The sequence below is a fragment of the Rhopalosiphum maidis genome, chromosome 3, assembly GCF_003676215.2.
Source record: "Rhopalosiphum maidis isolate BTI-1 chromosome 3, ASM367621v3, whole genome shotgun sequence".
Classification (NCBI taxonomy): Eukaryota; Metazoa; Arthropoda; class Insecta; order Hemiptera; family Aphididae; genus Rhopalosiphum; species Rhopalosiphum maidis.
In genome coordinates, this window is record NC_040879.1 from 55,271,876 (window position 1) to 55,294,750 (window position 22,875).

The following is a 22,875-nucleotide window of genomic DNA, read 5'->3' on the forward strand; positions in this document are numbered from 1 at the left end:
ACTATTATATCTGCAAAGTCATATCTAATCATTATTATAATAATTTCCTATGTCTTTGTGATTCAACGAATCAACAGTGATCATTGATCAATTCTCTATTTTTATTAAAATACATAATATTTACAGTTTTTATTAAAAATGTATTGGTTACGCAGACGGATTATGCTTACATACGAATGAATATTCGTGAACATATGAACTTAACAAAAAACTAATATGCAATTTATAAATAAAAAAAATACAATCATTATAATGTAATGAGAGCCAAATTGATAGACATAATTCTGTAAAATGTTTAGCTTAATTTAATAATATTTATAATTTTAATTTACATTATAATCTTATTACATTCAATTTTATACCGACAATGATTATATATTTCATTGTATGTACTGATTATTATTATTTTTATTAAATAATTAGTTTTTAGTATAGATTTAGTATAGTTTTTAGTTATACCTATAGATTTAAAATAATTTATATGTTTTTATGATACACTGACGGCGCCAGATATCTTTTATTGAAGGGCGATACTGGGCTAATTTTATTTCTGTTGGGGCATTTAAGTATTATGGCTACTCGATTACTCATTAATTTGTTTATAGTGTTTATATACCATATTTTCAGGAAGTATTGCTAAAAATATTTTGGGTTCTAAACAAATGAATAAATAATTAAAAAAATATACCTACTATATTGTCTATATTATTATCATAAAAGTCCTACAGTAAAACTTCAAATTTCTTCCGTTTTCTTTTATTTGTATGTAACAATACATAACTTTTTATTTTTTTATGTATGAGATTTTAAAAAGTGTGCAATTAGTATTTAGTTTATTGAGTATTTTTCCTTCTGTAGGAATTCGTTTAATAAAAATAATCATACAAGATACAAATATTTTTTTCGTATTCTAACAGTTATAAATAAAATATTGCGACTGTGTATTTTTGATATTTTTTAATTTATATAAAAAAATACATCTTTAAAAATGAATATTCATTCCAATCTCCGCTTAACTACTTATTGAGTATAAAAAAATATTTAACTCGTAACACGGTACACCTCAAACTATTTTGGTTTTATCATATAATGTAATGCCAAAGGGAACCTAAAAGAGTTAAGGTAATAACTAATAAATAAAAGACTGTTTTGTAATACCCGACTTATTTGATATGTAAATACAAAAATAAAAAATGTAGATCATTTCAATGTAAATTTAGTACTTCTATACTATTTCAAGATGAATATTTTAGAAGTCCTTCAGAATTATTTTCTTTTCTTGTCGTTATTTATTTCACTTATTTATAAAGCATAAAATTCAGTAAGTTAAACTAGGTATTGGTACTTAATAAGCTATCTGAATCAAAAAGTCTATTAATTAATTTTGACATGTATATGTCTTATGGCTGGGAGTCATTTTAATTTTTATTCGACACGTAGGGCGTATTACTAAGATTATATACTCTTAATCCCCCCCCCCCCATAAAAAAAATAATAATAAAACATCCAAAAATAGATGATTGATCATTGTTCGACGATGACGGCAGCCGGAAATTATTGATAGGTACCTATTTGTAATTTTAGCTTATACTTTTCATAATCATATTAATAACTTACTGTCGTGGTTATAGGCGTATTTGGGGAGGAGAAGAGGGGCAATCGGGGCGGGCGCCAAATTATAAGTCTCTTAAAGGAGTGCCACGCTAGAAGTTTAGTAGCCATAAGACATATACATGTACCGATAAATCTGCATGCCGCATACGTGTTGATACTCATTACTCATTAGATTATTGATCTTGTTTTATCACTTTATTAGAAATGTGTCTTGTTTTTAATAAGTATAGGTATTTAGATTTTTTTTTAACTATTTTATATGTTGTTCTATGGCGATACAAACTTCTTTTTTTTTAAATTATGGTAAATAGTATTTATTAAGTACTGTAGTTACTACAGTGTAGTAGTTTAGTAGACAGTAGTATACTAAAGTGGTGTATTTATGTCGGTTATAAAAAACACTTCATGGTAGAGTGGATGGATACTGTCGTATACGCCGATCGACGATCACTCGAACGTACACAATTAATGAACAACCAAAAATATCGTAAAATACTTTATTTAACACGCAGCGTTCAGTGGTAATCGAGTGACACGATCACCACCATTGACCCTTTTTTGGTCATCTCATTATCCTTATATATTAATTATATTATATTGTTTATTTTATGTTAAGCCTAGTTATCTTATTGACTATGCATAAAATTATACTTACTAATTGTATTATCATTGGTTAGTTTACCCTCGTTACAATATGCTTAAAAATGATTATAATAGCTATTATAGTATTACACAATTGTTTTATTAAAATAGTTTTTAAATACTAACATTTCTTATTACTAACTATTTTAATTTATATTTCCTTAAACGATTAATACAAAAATATCTATCATCGTTTGTTCACCAAACATTTAATTTTTATAATAGCAGTTAAAATGTTTGAGCTTTGGGTATTTATATTACATCAAATAAGTTAAAGTTACATAAAGTACGAATAATAACACTAAAGAATAATTTTGGGGATTAAGTAATCGAAAAATAATGTAAAATAATTGAGTTACATATAACATTATTTATTCTAATTCGTAAATACGTTGTTTTTGAACAGTAAAATATTATAATATTGCAGTATATTAGTATATATATATATATATACTTACACTTAGGTTTATTTAACATAATACAGTATCTATTCTGTATAGTATGATTCCTGTGAGAAATTATATAAACATTTAAAATATTTGGTTTTGTCTGATTTTACAACAATGATCATAGATTTAAAATTGTACTTAAAATATTTTCATATTGCCAATAAAACGTACCTAATCAAATTGAAATGTAGGTATAAGATTTACTGTATATGTTTATGAAAACAATATTGACTATAAACAGTAGTTGTTACTTATAGGTACATATATTTTACTTAGGTTATTCAATGCTTTGTAGATATAATCAACGAATTGATGAATTTAAAAATGATAGATCTAGCTCTTCTAACTCGACATAAGAAATTATGAATACATTATGTATACATATGGCTTATTGAAATTTGAAAATGGCCTGCTTGATATCTCGCACACCCGAAAAAAACGAGAAATAACACTCCTGAGGTGAAAAACGTTAATTTTCGTAAAAACCTATTAAAATTATTACAGTCATAAAAAAATATATTTTTAAATATATATAGAAATTTGAAAGTACGGTTGTTAAAATAAACTATTTTAACATTTATATTACTTAGATTATTATTATCACGAATGTACTACAGTAAAACTTCAAATTTCATTCGTTTTCTTTTATTTTATGTAACAATACTCGTACATTCGTACATAACTTTTTATTTTTTAATGTATGAGATTTTAGAAAATGTGCCATTAGTATTAAGTTTATTTAATAATAATAATGTTTATTTGCAAATAATTTTTATTTTTACATAGAACATATCTTACAGAAAATTTTAAATTACAATTGATAATGAGTTAAAATAAAAAGATATATTAAGATTATAAGAGTGTGTGTAAAAATTTACAACCCTCCGATAAGCTGACAGCGTGTGATGGAGAATACTCTTCATAGAAGAGTTCACAAAAACACTAACTATACAAATAATAATAATAATACATAGTCATCAAGTTTATACAATATTAATTTCGTTTAAATTTACTAGTTTTAAATACAATATAAAAGTCACAAGTATAAGTTATGAAGTACCTATACAAATAATAATAATTTATAGTCATAAAATTTATATAATTTCAATTTCATTTAAATTTATGGGATCTAAATACAATTTAAAATGTCTTAAGTTGTGAAAACCAAATATATTAATTTTTAGAATCTTATATAATTGTATAGCAACAGGAATAGTATTTTTGTACCAAAATGTTTATGAAATTTAGGAATTTTTACGTTAATTACTTTTTTGCGTCTAGTGTAATATTCATTTATTTCTAAATGTACAAAAAAGCATATTTAATTTGAATATAAGTCAAACTTAAAATATTATAACTTAAGTCTAAAAGTGCTTTAAAGTAATCAATACTATTTTATACATAATATATTAATAATAATTAAATAATTTATAATTTACTTATTTACTTACATATTTTTAACATAGAATTGTACAAGAAGAAATGGAGGGTAAAATTAAAATGTTTGGCGGGGGCACTAACCCACCCTAGACCCAGTGTAGCGCCGTCCCTGGGTGTGGACAATACCATATGAAGAAAAAATTATTTTAATCCCAGCAGATGAGGCAACTGTTGAACGTAGTTTTTTAGCTATTGTAAGCATTGCATTTGATACATTTATTTTTGTAGAGATAACCACCAAATAAGTGATGTTACTTGTTTTTTTGTGTTTTCTGAAAACAAATAATTCTTGAGATGGAAATGCTAGTGCTTGAATTACCTCTGCTATCTAATTTGGATGATAATAGTTAATATAATTCATTGCAGAGTAAATTTTTTGATCAAATTTTAATTTAATAAATTGGTGATCTAATATATTGACAATTCCTGAAATCTATTACTTAGTTTCTTATTCAAGTGATAGATTATATTTTGAACTTTTTTATTCTATTTTAATCTCTTTGTCATCATTATTATTTCAATTATCATCATTATCTGACAATATAATTAACGATTCACAATTTTTTCTTTTTGAATTACTCGAAAAAGCTAAAAGTATTAGTTTCTGTTTCAATCCAAGTACCATCTTTTAATAAAATAACATTTTCACATTCTTCACTTAAATTTGGACTTTGAACTATTTTTAACAAATATTCATCAATTTCAATATTTTCAAATTTAATTTGTTTGTTACATATTGGGCATGACCATATTAGCTTTTGTTCATTAATTTGTAAGAAATGTATTGCGTCAAAACATTGTAAATGTACACATTCAACTCCTCGTGCGGGCAGTTTTAATCTCAGTTTAGTTAACGGATCCATGATAGTAATAAACACAGAGTCTAAATTAAAACCGACTCTTTTACTCATGAATTTTTCAATAAATTTTAAAGTTTTTTCAGAAGTGCGTATTGGTCTATTTTTAAGTTCTACAAGTAGATGTTGCCAAGTTAAAATTTGAACTACAAAAACATTAGTTAAATAACTATATGGTTTATTAGACCATACAATTTTTAATGTGTTTTGTAAACATGTTCTTAAATCCATATATTCATTTATATCTATAGGAACATAGTGTTGCCATGAAGTGATTTGGCCAAATTTAGGGACATTTAATATAGGTAACGTATATTGACGATCATTTACAAAAACAGTGATATTGTGAGGTAAACTATCATTGAATGATTTCTCACCAAATTGTTCTAATCTTAGAAGTATTTGTAATTTATATTCTTTGTTATTATTCCATGATTTAATTATGGAATTTCTAGCCATTTCTGTTAAATAATAGCAAGCAGTAAAATTGTTAAAATCAGCATTAAAATCATTAAAATCATTAAAATCATTGTACAGGGGTCTTAGAACTGGCTCTAATGTTTTAAAATAAGGTAGGTTATGTGAAAAATGTATTGTTTCATCTGGGATTATAGGAATGTGTTGTATAATATTTGGTCTTAGTGGTCTATTAATTTGATTGAATAATGCAAGTTGATTCTGTGGCTGTGTTGATCGACACTTATAGACTTCCATAATTTTTTTTTCTATATTATATCTTTTAAATGAATCAGATGATGATAATAAGCATAAAAGTTGGTGGCGTAAATATTCTTTGTTGGCATGTTTTATCTGATTTGATAAGCTTCTCAAAATCTTCTGCAGTTCATTGGAATTCAATGTATACACCATCTTATGAATGAGACTAGTATTCTTCTAAAACCAATAATAATAATAAATTATAATTTAATTAGTAACAAGTATTAAAAACTAACTAAATATTATATAGACAATTTTAAGAATTACATTTAATTTAAGTAGATAGGCAGATGCATCATACAAATTATATTTTATGATATATTTTAGTTGGTAGATTTAGATATCAAATACTAAATAGTTACATAAGAATAAAATAAGTTAAATATTTAGAAGTAAAACTTGACAATTTCACCCTATTTTGATACATTTCCAACTATATGTTTTTTTAATTTTGTAACAATATATTTACTTAAGTTCTAATAGCTAAATTATAATTAAATTTAAAAAAATCACATACAAAAATTTTGTATTGTCCTTTGGCTGTAAAAATAACATTTAACTTTCAATTAACTGCAATTATTTATTCCTAACTATGCCACTGTAATTAAAACTATTTTATATTTTTTTAGGATTATCTTTTAGAAAAATGCATTAATATTTACTAGGAGAGAGAGAAGATTCACCTTTTTCTAAACCAAAAACACCAACAAATTTAAATAATATAATATATAATGGCCTGATTTTTGATCATCTTCTACTTACATAATTTAAAATAGACTACTTGAAAAGGTTAAAAGAATGTACTAATATTTATATTTTTAGTATCATTGTTTGGTGTTATGTGTGATAAGTGATACCTAACTGAACACATGTGTATAGCGAAAATATTGTAATTTTATAGTAACATATCAAAATTCTGTATTTTTTTAAGTTAAACTCAATTGGTACTGATTGTTACATAAGAGAGAAAATTGACAAAGAAATAATAAAATACAGTTATCAAAGAAATTTAATTCATTTAAGATTTTGGTATATGTTACAATAAACAAATAATGATAATTATATTTTTTTCCTTTAATGCCAAAAACATGAAAAATATTTGACATTTGATTACTAAAATATATCTTCATATAATACTTAATGGTTGTGTTGTACATGAACTTAATTTGTTCGTCAATGATATTATAAATTTAAAATTATTTAATGATATCATAATTGGGGCAAATATATTATTTAGAAAATTATTTATAATTTTATCTAGAAAAATGTTTGTGTCTTCTAAGGAGAAAAATAATAACAATTTTACTTCTTTTAGTTAGAACTGTTAGAAGTCAGTTATTATAAGGTTAGCTTCGGTAGTTTTTTATGTTCTTAAATTACTCTTTGTTGATTGCGTGATCCACTGATAAAAAATTTAATAAAATCGAGTACCTAATATATCATGTTAATACTATAATATAGTATATTAGTATATTAATAATTATTTTTATCATAAGCTTGTTTAATTTTAATAGAATGCAATTAACACGGGTACGGCGGTAATTGCTCGGTGAATCCATGGTGAGCCGGTCAGGATAAAAGAACACGAATTATTTCACTATTTGTACGATCGACTACGATGTATTTCTATTGATGATAACAGACAAACAACTGTACACTATAGCTATAGTCTGCGCAACGAAAACTGGTCGGAAACACCAAAACACGCCCGCCGTGAAACTGCTGTTAACCAGGGGTTCTCACCGAACAGTTGTCACTATGTCAGCTGGTGTTGACTACATAAAAGAGAATACACAGTTATGTTCTACGCGGTCTAGCGGCAAGGAGACATTGTCGCCGTTGTAGGTAAAACGGTTCACGCAAGAGAAGGAGAGGCCGGCGGCCGGTACTCATCCGGACCGACTTGTCTTCCTGTCCCACCCAGTGCCTTTGTGGCGTGGAGTGAGAGTCTACGGTGTTGCGTCGTCGTTGCCCGTGGTGACGGTTGGTAAGGCGCCAACCGGTCGCTGCGGTGCCTGTACTTTGTACCATCAACGTTGTGTACTGTGTTAAAATACCAGTGGTGTAGCCAGGAGGTTTGGGTTTTGACCCCCCTACCCATCGGCCGTATTTTTATCAAAAATATAATGTTTATAATATAGGAATACAATAATTTGGTCATGGTGAAATGTATTTTGTTATGTCATATTCACGTTATCTACATTATCATTCAATTATTTTATTATTTTACCACGGTTATAGATTTTTTTTTTTTTATTACTAAGCCCCCACTCCCTAAAACAAATCCTGGCTACGCTACTGCACAATACTGAATAATTAATAGTTATTATTAGTGCTATAATTAGTTTACTATAATAATTTTTGCCTAAGAATCTGTTGTAATTGTTACAAGTTTTAAATTAAAAATTATAAAAAGATAATCATTTTTTTTGTATACATCATATAAAATTTCAGAGCCCATATACATTTCTAAAATAGTCTATCTGATCACATGTGTAACATCCATGATCGGTTGGTTTAGTATATTAACACAATAATATAATAAGTAGGGCTCGGAAGTTATAAACACTTAATATACTTACAAAATTAACAATAAATATAAATATATACAGTCGTTGCCAGATAAATTGAAACGAAGGCGGCGCTTTTCAGTAAGTGTAGGCCAAACTAGAAGTGTTATTATTATTATTTTTTTTTTGTTATTATTAATTAATACAATTTTTATTTTTTATTACAAAAAAAAAAAAATATTATCAAAATATTTGATTTTAAATTAATAAAGTAAAATCAGTTTTAAAATGTTTATACATGTATATTTTCAGTAATAATATAGTATGGAGAACCTCTGGTTTCTCGTTATCGCGCCGACGCCGCGGAATCAATTTATCTGGCAACGATTGTAATACTATATTTATTAATTTATTAATTATTTATGTATCTATTCTATACTTATTTATTCGTGCATATTTTGCCGATTTTAGTTCCTATCATTTCCGAGTCCTAATAATAAGGTAAGGTACTTACATTCATACGTCGCGTAGAGTAAAACATGGTTTTTGATTCAAGAATGGTCGCAACTCCCTGATGAAATGGTTAACAACTAGTTATGTTGAACCGAACCGATTCGAAAACTGACTTTATTGACAAATGTTGTTTTACAATAGTAGGCAGTTCACGACTGGCGGAGATGCGAGTATGCGATTGAAACAGGTAAAAACAAAAATCTGAAAAATATAATATTACAATTTCGACTATAGTCGGCGACAGCATAAGTGGCCCCTGACCGTCACGAACCTAGTGGTCGTTTCGCCGCAGTGGTTCCATGATTTCAATAAATTAATTTCCGCGTTATAATTACCGCAGTATGTGGTATAGGTTGAGACCAATGGCTAACGGGCAGGGAAGCAGTAGCGGGTCACGGTACACGGGGGCCACTTTTGCTGTCGCCGACTATAGATTAATACACGTATTCACTGATATCATTGAATTGTTCTGTAACGATGGTTAAAACCAGTCAAGAATTGAAAAAATGAAAGTAAAAACGACTTATATCGATATTATGAAAAAATTCGATCGAAATAAATAACTGGTGCGACTAGCGAAACTAGACGTGTGACTGTTTTTCATTGAGATTTCAAAGAATGCTTACCTGCGTAAAATCATTTCAAACACGCCCACACGCTTTAGATAGACCCGTTTATAACCAGAATATTCAGAACCCCGCCTGGAATTTACGAAAACGGCCACTAGATGTGTGACGATCACAATTCTAGTTTCGCTGCTTACCCTCAAACCATATTACAATTGGCTACCTAATTAAATTATTATATTTATTTAGACTTTTAAAATAAATATAAATGTCAAAAAATTATCTAGCATCAAAAAATCGTCAATGGGTGTAAACTGTAAAATATTTATTTTTCTTGAATATATAAAATATGGACACTAAACGTGTGAGGTAGAGCTGGTAACTTGTATGTTCATTGTTCATCAGTTGAACCCAGCGGCGGATTGGCCCACCGGGATACCGGGAAAGTTCCCGGTGGGCCGGTTGTCGTATTATAACTCTGGGCCGATATATATTTTGGATTAAAAATTTTATAAAAATAATTTATTTAAGTATATTGTATTTAATTATAAGATAAGATTGTTATAAAAACCTAGAGTAAACGTGATGTAAACAATTCTACAATCATTTATTCTATGAATAATAGCTACATGGTTAGTGAACTAAAGTAAAGTGATAAAAATGTTATTATCACGTAACATGTACGTGGTAAATGATACAGTTGTTTTGTTGATTACATTCAACATTCAGAGACCTTATACTATCTACTATCTACTGTGTATTAAGCAGCACGAAGACTATATTATTCTAATAATAGACTATAATATTATAATCTTGATGTTAAGCAGTATGAATTATGATTAGTGATTACAAATTTATTATTATTATTATTTATTTATCAATTATTTAATTGTTGTTGTTTATTTTAATATTATAATATTAACTGTGAACTCTAGAACGCTTTTCTAAATTTCTAATGTCTTATTAGTTATTACTTTATTAGTTATTTGTCCAAAAATTTATAAACTGCCTGAATAAAATGTTGGATAATGAAAGAAAAGGTAGGAGCCCAAAAATTAAGGGAAAAAAAACAAAAATTACTTGCAGATTCGACTAAGTCATGCCAAAATATTTGCTACTATAATGTCTATCAAAACGTAAAAAATAAAGCAATGGAGGTAAGCAATTTAAAATATTAAGAATTTTACCTATTGGTTATTCTTATCTAGTAATGAATACTTTTATACTTAATTTATTAATTTATATTTTTATTGTTAATTTAACTTAAATCAATTTTATACAATGATATAAATATTTTACCTTAAATTCTAGGAACAATCTGATATTAAAAAAATAAAACAGATATGTTGCAAAAACTCAGTCCTGATTGTATTGTAAGTTTTTTTAACTATCATCCTAATCAACCTAATATCAACACACCATTTAATTTCAAAAAAGTATTTTATAAAGATAATAAGATTCAACGATTTTGGCTTACCTACAACGGCAAAGCTTTATTTTGTTCTGTGTGTATTGCTTTTAGGACTGAAATTAATTCCTTTATAATTAGTATGTGTACTTGATCTCATGTACATCAAAGTATTAAAGAGCATGAACAGAGTCTTGTTTATAACCATTCTACTGAAGTTTATTTCATGGATTATAAAGAATGCAGTATTGATTATCTTTTGTTTATAGACCAAAAAAAAACAAAAAATGAAATGGTAAAAAAGAAACGTCAAGTGCTTGAACGTGTCATTGATATTGTGAAACTTATTGGGAAAAGGGAGCTAAGCTATAGAGGAAACATACACGAAGCTGCATATACCTTAGATGACTCATCGTTAGACCATGGAAATTTTTTAGAAATACTTTTATTACTTAAGAAATTTGATATTGTGTTGAGTGATCATTTAGACTATGTTATATAAAAAAGTAAAATGTCTCATCAGTCTGGTAATTTAAGACGTGGAGGACTATTAACACTTATTTCTAAAAGTACTATAAATTTAATTATTGATTCCATTAGTAAACTAATAAAGAAGTCTATAAGTGAAGAAGTTATAGAAGCAGAAATGTTTGCTATTGAACTCGATACTACACAAGACATATCGGTAAAAGATCAGTGTGCAATTGTTGTACGCTATGTTAATTCAAATGGAATATACGAGAAACTGTTAGCTATGGTTAACTGTACAGTTAGCTCTAGATTAGGTATATTTGAACTTTTAAAAAAAGTTTTGTTAGAAAATGGTCTGAAAGTAGAAAATTGTATTGCCAATGCTATTGATGGAGGTGCATCAATGCAAGGAAAGTACAATGGATTTTCTGTGTAGCTATCTGGTGTATCGCCGGGAAAAATTCATGTGTGGTGTTAAAGTCACATACTAAATTTAGTCCTTTCTGATGTAACAAAGTCACCACTTTCTGCTGCATCATTATTTTTCCTATTAAACAGATTAGCAGTCTTTTTTAAGGATTCTTATCAGCGAATGGCAGTTTGGGACAAGAATTTGAGCTCTAACCTAAGGCATAAAAGGCTTAAAATGATCGGTGAAACAAGATGGTGGGCAAAAAAGGAAGCACTTAGAAAAGTATTTGGTTCATTGGATAATTACTAAAATGCTTTGTATGTTGACGTTTTAGTATCTTTGTGTGATATTGAGGATACAATTAAATATTCACCAGACATAAGATCTAAAGCTAAGGGATTAAAAGAATTACTTCTACAGTATTCTACTTTACTAACTGCATTTTTATATCTAAGAATTTTCAAAATTACAACTCCTTTGTCCAAATATTTGCAAACTAGTGGCATGGATATACACAAATCTCAGAAAATGGTGAAAGGAGCTTTAGAACAGTTAAAATTAATATCAAGAGATGACCAAGAATTGACAACTATTATTTCAAAATTTATTAAAAATACAAATACAAAATTAGAGACTTTATTTATTAATAGAAACTAGTTTACCACAATTAAGAATTAGAAAAAAAACATTTTGAATCAGTTGAAAATGCCCTTTTAGCGATCCATATTTAAAATTCAAAGTAGAAGTGTACAATGTTGTAATGGATGGGGTAATTAGTAGTATGGAAAAAAGACTTATATCAAACTCTTAAATTTACACTGATTTATCTTGGCTTTCACCTCAAAACTTTCAGCATATTAATTCTAAACTATCAAACGAAGCTATTGTCAATCTTGCCTTAAAACTAAAAAAAATTGATCAAGATATTACACCTGAAAATCTAAAGTCAGAACTATTAAGTTTTGCTGTTAATTGGAAGTATTTAAAAACATCAATATCTGAGTCGTACTAAATAACAATGCAGCCCGATAGTGATAATGATAATAATGATGATCATGATGAAAAAGTTTGTACTACCTTATGTAAAAATTGTGCTGTATGTTGCTTCAATATACTTACAAAGTATAAACTTTATTGTGATGCATATAGCAAATTAACTTTGACTTATAAGTATCTTCTTACCCTTCCATCAACACAAGTAAGTATTAACTTATAATTAATTTATGAGTTAAATTAAGTCACTATAAGCATTATAAAATATTAAACTTTTGTTTCATTTTAGGTTGCATGTGAAAGGTCTTTTTTGGTTCTTAAAAATATAAAAACAAGGCTTAAAAGCACTTGAAATGAATCAAAGCTTGATGCTTTCATGCTTATGGCTGTGGAAAAAAAGTGTTTGAATACCTTAGATATAGATGAGATTATTGATGATGTAAAACAAAATAGTGATTTATTAAAAAAAGAATTATCTTACTAATTGAATTGCTTTAATAATTATTTTCACACTTATAATTTGTGCCAAAAATAGTAGAAGCAGTTAATACATGAGTTAATTTATAACTAACTGTTGACCATCTAATCTAAATTTTTATAAAATTTGTTTTAATATTTAATTATTAATATTGTTTTATATGTGCACGTTGTATGATGCATGAGCACCGATGCAAAAAGTAAAGGTAAGTGAGTGATATCATATTAAATAAAAATATAATATTTATTATGACATAAATAAAATTACTAAAATTACTAAAAAAAAAAAAAAAAAAAAAATTGTTTTATAGAAAATTATTATTTTTTAGATGGTTGGGCAGATCATACGGTAATTTCCTGGGCCAAAATGTTTAGCCAATCTGCCGCTGATTGAACCTCTAAATTTTATTTCAATTTATGAGATAAGATTTTTTCGGGGTGAGGGGTTAACCCTAGGGCTTCAAGCCCACTGAAATTGTGAATATGTTAATTACTGACTAAGATATAATAAATAGGTTTATTAGGTATATTATTATATATTATTTCTATTTATACTAAATATTTTTTTTGTGGGGAGGGGGTATATAGCCCCATCACTCCCCCCAGATACGCCACTACTGTATATATTATAGATAATTTACTAATGGGTGCATGGTATAGGTAGGTATTTCCACCATTAAATTTTATAAAATTTTATCTGTGCTCTTTTCAACTGATTCTTATGTGTATAGACAAATAGATAATTTTTGATCAATTATGTCTTTACATCATTTACATATAACACGAGTAATTAGTGCTAAAACAAGTAGGACCGGTAAAAAATAACAATGGGGTTATTAACCCCTCACCACCCTGCCATAGAGTCAACAACATATTTGAACTCTAACCGTCACGCGTCGGACAACTGTCGTCACCGACGTCATTTGTGGGGTGTTATAAACGGTAAACAGTTACTTACCCTAGATTGATAGGACCATTACTTAAATAGTTCATAGATGAACTTAATTTCGTAATGTCAGTATTAATATCGATATATATGTATATATTAATAAACTTAATTGTCTTTTAAATATGATTCAGTGCAGGGCCGAGTTACATATGTTTGTGGCTCAAGGTCCAAATTTTTTGAAGGGTCCCTAGAAAAGATGATTTTTATCACATTTCTTCTGAAACATTTTTTTTTATTACGACCAAAATAAAAACTTAATAAAAATAGTACCACAGTTGCTTTAATTTATTAGTTTTTATGTATCTTAATCTTATATATTATTATTATTATTACTGGGGCTAGGAAAATGATACATTGAAAACCTACAATAAAGGCATTAAAAAGTTACAAATAATGCTACAGAACAATGCATTTTAACCATGAAAATGCTACAAAATAATAACTAAAATGAAATGTCCAACAGAAAATATTTTTTAAAATCGAAAAATAACTTATTAATGAACAAGTTTTTATATTATAGCATTAGAAATTAGAAACGGTTTTATTAAATTTTAGGTACTCGTTTATTAAATAAATTCGAACACAACACGCTATTGTAAAAAAATGTATGCAATGACTACTCGTCATTCATCAACATAACGTATAAAGACTATACTGAGTAGCGGTTCCGCGATAATACGGGCCTTTTGGTAACACTCGAATAAAGTAAACAAGTCAATAGATAGATATCATTCCAAAATATCCTCGAAAGTCAACGTAACTACTACTCCCCAATCGGTCAGCTCTTTGACAAATCCAGCACTACGGTCTTTGTGAGAGCTAAGTTAAAAAATAATATAGTGGCGTCACAACAGTGTATATTATTTCAAAGCAGAAGTTGCCCATTTAAACAGAGTACATTTTGGTGTTTTTTTTTAACCAGACCTAACTAATTCTCTACTAAATCAATTAATACTTAATAAATTAGACAATATCAGACGAATTGCGCAGATAATCATTTTGTAAAAATTATCGAAATCGTACGGTTAGAAATTAAGTTATTATAGAAAACGTGTAAACTTTTTAATGAGAATTTATAATGAAATCTTGAATCACGGCGGCCGTATCTCGCGTCTTCGCGCTGACCTGTTCTATTACGATGCATTTCATTATTCATTATTACTATTTCACATTCGCATATATTATGATTATTATTATTAGAGTCCCCTAAAAATTCAACTAAATTTCCACCTATGTTTGACAACCTTATCGTTTTTATAAATTGTTACCTCCTTTAATTTGTTCAGTAATTAAAACATTTTAGTTTATTTATTTTACTATGCTTAATATAAAAAACGAAGGACTTGTAAAGCGAAGGGACTATATATATATATCGTTATATATTGTGTTATAGGAATATTATAATATTATATGTATATTATTTATTATAACGAAATAACAGTAAACACTAATAAAATAACTATACAAGAAACGCATAAGTAAATTTAATAATAACAATGATTGTGATATCACGGACGAGTTGAAATCACATTAACAGATAACAAATAAATAAAATACATACAACTTATGGCTTATACAGTTATACCTTAAAAAGCCTATGCGTATATACAGTGGCGGCGCCAGATTTTTTTACAGGGGGAGGGCGATACTGGGCGAAATTTTTTTCTGATAGGCTACTCGATCACCCATTTATTTGTATATACCATATTTTCAGGGAGGTATTGTTAAAAATGTTTCGGGCATAAAACGTTTCTAAATAAATAATTGAAAAATATACTAAGTATATCATTATTACAAATATATTACAGTAGAACTTCATATATCCTCCGTTTTCTTTTATTTGTATACAGTGGCGTAGACAGGTGGTTTTGGGTGTTGCACCCCCCCCCCGTAGCACTGCCACCGCTTATATATAATACAAAGACTTTTATACTACACTATATCTACTACTTTTTTTTCCAATTCAATTTCTATGTAGAAAACTGTGATATAGGTAATATAATGTTAACCACGAAATGTTATACAACAGGTGGAGTATAAAGGGTAATTTTCTTTTAGCATTACTAGCGCCATTTTAGTGGATACTATTGGATCTAGATCCAATAAGAAGGTTTTTACTGGAATTTTCAAAGCAAAATAGAGATATTTACTTTATAGTACCTATAACATCTTTAATTCATCATACTATAATAAGTATTATTATTAATAAATTTGTGATAATGTGATCTTAGTCCGTGATGATAACACTGAAGGGGAATAAGTGTACAATAGAAGAAACACAACATTCACGTGACTTCAACGACAATAATCTCCGCTTGTTTGAGGTTAAGTGACCGCGACAATAGTACCACTGGTCAACTGACTGCTAACGTATATTACGTTCAAGTGCAATGTTGTACAATGTGTAAAGACGCTCGATGGGCGCAGGGCAGGGGGACGCGTAAATTCACCGGACAGGACTGTTCAGGTCGAATACACGACAGCACGATACGAGTTAGGCAAATCGGTATGTCGATTGCAATAGCGGTTCAGAGGTCACTGGAGGGGAGGGAGCGAATTAAAAAAAATTAAATTACCTATTTTTGTATAACCTGCAATTTATTGAAGGTTAATTATTTGCATTATTTCACATATACAACTAAATGAATCTGAAATTAACGAACTTAGTAAACAATAAATAAATGAAAATATTTACTTTTTATTCATTTCAACGAGTAACGGTAATGACTTGTGGTAGGTATTTATTGTTAGTTGATACATCAGATAAATTAAAACTTAAAAGTAAAACACATTGAAAACTAATAAAAAAATATACAATCGGCACAACCATTTAAATTTGTGATAAGCAGACGAAAACAACAACGGTGTCGATAAGTTGATAACAACATCTGCGGCGCCCATTCGAGAATCAGCGTTTCAATATTATTATGGACATTGAACAGCCGATTATGAAGAATCATAACAAAGGACTGTAAAAAATGGGAAATAGTTTTACGCGGGCCCGTCATAATTAATGGCCTGTGTGTTATTAGTTGTATCAAAAAGTAAAATAAAAAAATATCAGCTTTCAGTTCGATTTTATAATATGAAGACGCGACGACGGGCCGTAATCTGGCAAAGGTCGCGCGGATAACCGACTCGTCTAATCGCCTTGCTCGTAGACGGACAATGGCGGTCGACAATACAACCTCAGATGATGAGGACAGGTGTCGTCGCCGAGCGCTCTATTCGTGCGTGTGCAGTTTGCTCGACTTTAGACAACTCATTTACTCGTGCGAACGCAATAATAATATTATCATCGCAATTTCATTGTACTCGAGTAGTTGTATATTAATATCATCGATTTCTCAAATTATTATTCCACTCACTGTACCTACTATCGTTACCAAACAGTAGGTGCCTACCACGGCTTATAAACGAATACATCAACAGCAGTACAGCCGAACACCTACTGTACCGTACTAACGTTTAATGGCTAAATTTAAATATTATTTCTCGTCGTAGTAAACAGCCTTGTCCTATACCCCGGATCGCGGCGACTCCGCCATTCGTGACCGTAAACAAATTTGTTTTTTTTCCCGTTTTTTAATATCGAAATGGCTCGCGCCATCTGTCGGCCGCCATCGGCGAGCCCCACCAGATAGCCCGCCTATGCACATTTAAGCGTTCATGTCAGCTCAGCATAGTGGGCCGGGCCCTTTCCGTTGGAGACTTTGTGTTGTACGTTTCTCGTAACGCGAACTGCCGAGGACGTCGTTTACCAATGGCGGCAGTCTGTTTATTCTCGTGTTGCGGAGGCAAACCACCGGAGCGCTACAGGCGGTTGTTTAATCGCTGGGCATGGAGGAGGTAAACATTGGCGTACGGTTCGTACGTATATTCTCATGGCATCTTATTTTTTATTCCATTGTGCTTTGTCTACGTGGAAGAACGCGCGTTTTTGACGGTTGTTGATTACGGTTTGTCTGCGTCGTAGCGTTTGTCTTTGTTGAGTCGATCAAGCAATTGCACGTAGAAATCACTTTTAGTACAATTTTGTTTTCGTGCTCCGTTTGGCGTCTAGACGTGTGAGTTCTGTGCTACGATTGTTAAACGAATTCATTAATTGATTTAACGAACACTCTACACCTGTATAATTACGATTACACGGGCGACGTGTACATAACCTAACTATTCTGATCTACGGTGAGTATGAGCATCGAATGTGCTTTTAATTTTTTCGACAATAGCAGTTTCAGGAATTCTGAAACTTCAAATGTTATTTTCGTATTATCATTTGTAACATTTTACTTTACAGCGTTGTGTGGTTTTTTTTTTATTCGCTGTTCGAATTGCTTGTCCGTCGCAAAATACAAGAACTGTATATCATATTACAGAATTATATACTATCCGTGATTAGTTTAACATAAACAGTTGTTAATTCAGTGATAGTTTGGACAAAAAGCGATTTCCTGATTTTATCTTCAAGGACTGTCGTTCTCTGTTGATTCTATTACGACATATTAAACACAATGAATTCTTCTATCAGATTAGTAGTAAGTATCTTCCAATACAGAATTAATATAAAAATTGTTATGGTTATTTTATATTTTTAAATTTTTATTTATTTCAAATCTAATAATGTGGATGTTTATTTTCTAATACATGTTTAGAAAACTTAAAATTTGAAGGAATATTATTTAATTTAATTTCACATGTTATGTCTTTTTTTGTATCAAGTTTTACAACCTTTTTGTTTTACCAATATACAATTTATTACAATTACATTTAACTTTTTATACACCAGCATTATCAAAAGAAGGAGATATTTTTGTAAAGTTTTCAGCCAAAATATTATATTATTGTTAAAACATAAATACTTAATCAACTGAGCATAATATATGAGTTACTATGGTGTATGGCTAATTATAATAATTATATATAATTTTTAAGATTATGCTCTATGCTGTCTGCATACTTGTTATGATCCCCCCCATGCTACAATTCCATATTCTATTAATGACTGAGTTGATGCGTGTAATAAGTATTCTTTAATATTTTTAGAAACTGCTTAGTCATATTGTAAAAAAGTATATACTTTATGTAGCTTATAAACTTTCTGGGAAATGTGGAAATTCCAACGCAAATATTATTCCTAAATATTTAGTTGATGTTTCTCTTTTTGTAAGAGAACAATTACAATAAGTTATAGATGGGCAATTTGCATTATATGGGCTCTCAAGTTCACAATATCTAGAATTGTATTCATTGAGTTTGAGAATGTTATAAAACTGTTTTACTTTTGTTCAATGTTAAAATATGGAATGAGAACCATTCAATAACTTTTTAAAGACAGTTCAGCGTTTTGTATTGCTGAGTACCATGTCTCTCCAGTTGTGATCAATGCTGTATCACTTGCATAATAATATAAACTACCAATTATATTTAGTTTGATTAATTCAAAAATATATATAAATATAATGTATAATAAAGAGCACAGCATTGTACCTTGAGACATGCTATATGTATTCTCTTTTCTAAATGAGATTTAAATAATGATAATGGTTTGCCTACTATTCCCATTTATTTTTAGGTATTTAATTAATTTAGGATGCGACACTGAATCAAAAGATTTACTTAAGTTCATGAATATCCTTATTAGTATTGAGCTTTTTTTTCAATCTGAATTTCGTTTAAGGAAGTAATTGTTTTTTTCATAGAAAATTAGAGTTTTATTTTAATTACCCTTTTAAAAATGTTTGAAAAAGTTGTTAATAAACTTATTGGTCTATAATTTTCTACATTATTTTTATTTCCTTTTTTATTGACTCGAGCATGTTTGAAACTACCAGGTATCTCACAAAGTGTCTATAATATGTATTAATGGGTTGTAGTGTAGTTTCATCGAACAATTTAATAATCTCAGTAGATGCTCAAGTTCCGTGCCGTCCTTTAAAAAACATTATATTTTGAAGTTCTTTGTAATTCATATTTTATTTTTTAATCTTTAAATTTTGTATTTGTTTTATTGTTTTCTAGGTTAATTGCATGACTAATTGTTTTTGAAAAATATTTATTAAAATGTTCTGCTATTACAATCAAGTGTTCTGTATCTGTATAGGTTTTTACACCTAGTTATATTTGAAAGCGATAAGTTATTTATTTATATTTTTCTGTTCTTAGGTGGCTTCATTGATAGTGCTCCATTTACATTTTGGGTCATTATTATATTGCTTTACTTTGTTGCTTTAGTAATGGTTTTTGGCGTTATTAAGAATATTGTTTAAATTATTTCTATACTTTTCAAAATTTTCTTTTAATATATAATTATTTGATTTTTTTTTCTAGATTTTGAATGTAACATATCTCTAACCCTTAAACTATTTAATATATCATTTATAATCCACGGTATTATAGGTACTTTGTGTTTAAAAGTTATTTTACTGGTTGATTGTTGAAATGAATATTTTATTTTTTTCGTATAATATAATTATATTTTATTATCATTAGATTTAGAAAAATAAATATCCTCCCAGTTATGATTTTTAAGAATTTAATCTTATTTGTATTAAAAAATTATAAAATTTGGGTTTGATATCATTATGTTTTATTGTTTCATTAATATAATTCATATTTAAATTCATAAAAATAGGATAATGATTTTTGATTGCTGACTCAAGAATAATTGCCTTATCAATGTATTTATTTGTATTTTTTTTCTATGAATATATAATTCTCAGTCATCTCAAACACATGTGGGAGAATTCATGTTAAAAATAAAACCAAAGTAGGTCATTAAGCTAATATAATTATTAGTTAAATCATGAGCACTTAAAAGATTAATATTTATTTCACCACAAAATATTATAGTTATAGGATGCATGTATTGTTTTAGTTAACAGTTCTTGTAGTTATTCTAAAAATAGAGTACTATAGGATATTTGTATATGGTGCATGGATATTATAATTATTATGCAATAATTTGAATCATTAAAAGATACCAATGTGACTAGATATCGAGTTAGACAATTAGGACCAGTGAAAATAATATGTTCTTCATAAGGTGAAGTACAAATAGTCTCTAACAAAGACTACTATTTCATCACTTTTTATGTTAGTGTTAACTGTGCATTAAACTATAATTATTTGAATATATATATATCTTAGGTCTATTTAAGGGCCTAATGTTTGCTTCAGCACTCGAAATTGAATTGTAGGTATAATAAAGTACACAACTTGGCTTTATTTAATAATACAATGTTTAAGGTAAATGTTGTATATATGTTCACCACGTGTCTGAAATAGAAATATGCCTTTGACTTTCTTATTTAAGCTCCAGAGTCCTTGTTATGTTCACCTACGTGCTATCTGAGGTGTTGTTTTGTTTGTCATGGTTCATGACCTATGATCAATGCTTACACTTTTCTATAATATTGATTCTAGCAAAGTCATCGAATGTCAGTGACTTTAAATACATATAATATGCACATTACAGATAATATTATAAAAATACATTTGAGTCTCATTTCACTAACCATGCTTCGGAAAGTGAAATAAAATGAGTTTTATTATTAATTTCTGAAATTAAACATTGAAGATCTAATATATGTTTTTTTACACTTCTAATGTTCATATGTAGAAAATTATAATTACTTCTATTATGGTCTTTTAATATGTTAAGTTGATGAACTTGTAATTTATTATTCTGAAATTAATTTGTTAGAAAATTATTCAATAAAATATTATCATTTACCATAGATAAGTTATTTAGTTGTTATATTTGCGTTCAATTAATTCCAATTTTATTGCATACCCAATTTATTGAATTATGTAATAGTATATATAAATTATAATATGAATATTACTATTGTAATTATAACTAACACAATATATACCTTACTGACAACACTAATAGAGAATATAAATATAATATAGGTAGTTGAAGAGTGGATTGTAGGAAAGTAATTAATTTCAATTACCATTAAATTAATATTAATACATTTTAATGAGATGTCTATAGTATTATGTGCATTAGTTTTTGGAAAAGATAAAATATGTATATCGAAAGAGTTGTACATAGCAATACTACGATAACAGAGTTATAATGAGATTAAATCCAATTCAAATTTTCATCCCTTGCATTTTTATCTCTCTGAACTGTTTATACAAATGTATTTTCTTTCTCTTGCTTTGCTATACATATGTCTTCTTTGTTTTGTGTGATAGTTGTTAAGTTATTAATATATAAACGATTTTCTTTTGGTCAGTATGGATGTAAATTGGACTGATAGAGAGATTTATTATGTTTGTAGTTTGCAATAATTTTATTTTCATCATTTACTTTTATTGGAAAGCGATAGGCTTCTTTTATATTTTATAATGATATTTAACTGCTTAGCAATACTTAATAAGATATCTTGACATATTTAATTTGTTACTGTTGGAACACCAACTATTTCTATAGTAGAGTTAAAATTATTAGTAAGTTGTCTATATATTTGAGTAGCTGTAGATATAGCTTTTAGACCAAGTTGTTTTTAAAAAAAGGTATATAAATATTAATATTTTCTTTGAAATTGGTATTATATGAGTGATTTATATAAGCTTAGTTATGCTTAAACCTGTAGAAACTTAAAAGTTTATTTTTAAAATATTATTCAGATGTGTAGGACATTAAACTTTAAGTTAACAGAGTTATTGCTTTAATACATAGGTTTCAATAACAAAAATTGTATTACTCTATTAAGGGTGATTTTTAATCGATAAATGATAAGTATGCTGTGTCTCCAGATACAAATTCTATAACTAACAATAAATTGATCAAAAGATAAAAATAAAAATTGTTTTAAAAAAGAACCAGACTTCCTGAAATATATAA

At 28.2% G+C, this 22,875-nt stretch overlaps 1 protein-coding gene and 1 pseudogene across 1 annotated transcript; one reads left to right on the top strand and one right to left on the bottom strand.

Moving 5' to 3' along the window:
* Positions 1-4,720: 4,720 nt before the first annotated feature.
* Positions 4,721-5,461, bottom strand: LOC113558139 (E3 SUMO-protein ligase PIAS2-like). The gene is made up of 2 exons (XM_026963646.1): positions 4,879-5,461; positions 4,721-4,821 (listed from the first exon to the last, which is right to left on the bottom strand). Exons 1-2 carry the CDS (start codon positions 5,459-5,461, stop codon positions 4,721-4,723), a joined length of 684 nt encoding a protein of 227 aa, XP_026819447.1.
* A 7,156-nt stretch (positions 5,462-12,617) lies between these two features.
* On the top strand, positions 12,618-13,076 carry LOC113558138 (annotated as a pseudogene).
* The last annotated feature ends 9,799 nt before the right edge of the window (positions 13,077-22,875 follow it).

Coding starts and splice junctions, on each gene's coding strand:
- LOC113558139 (XM_026963646.1), bottom strand. CDS start 5,461: ATGGCTAGAAATTCCATAATTAAATCATGGAATAATAACAAAGAATAT. Junction 4,822..4,878: donor AATATGGTCATGCCCAATAT/GTAACAAACAAA, acceptor TGTTAAAAATAG/TTCAAAGTCCAAATTTAAGT.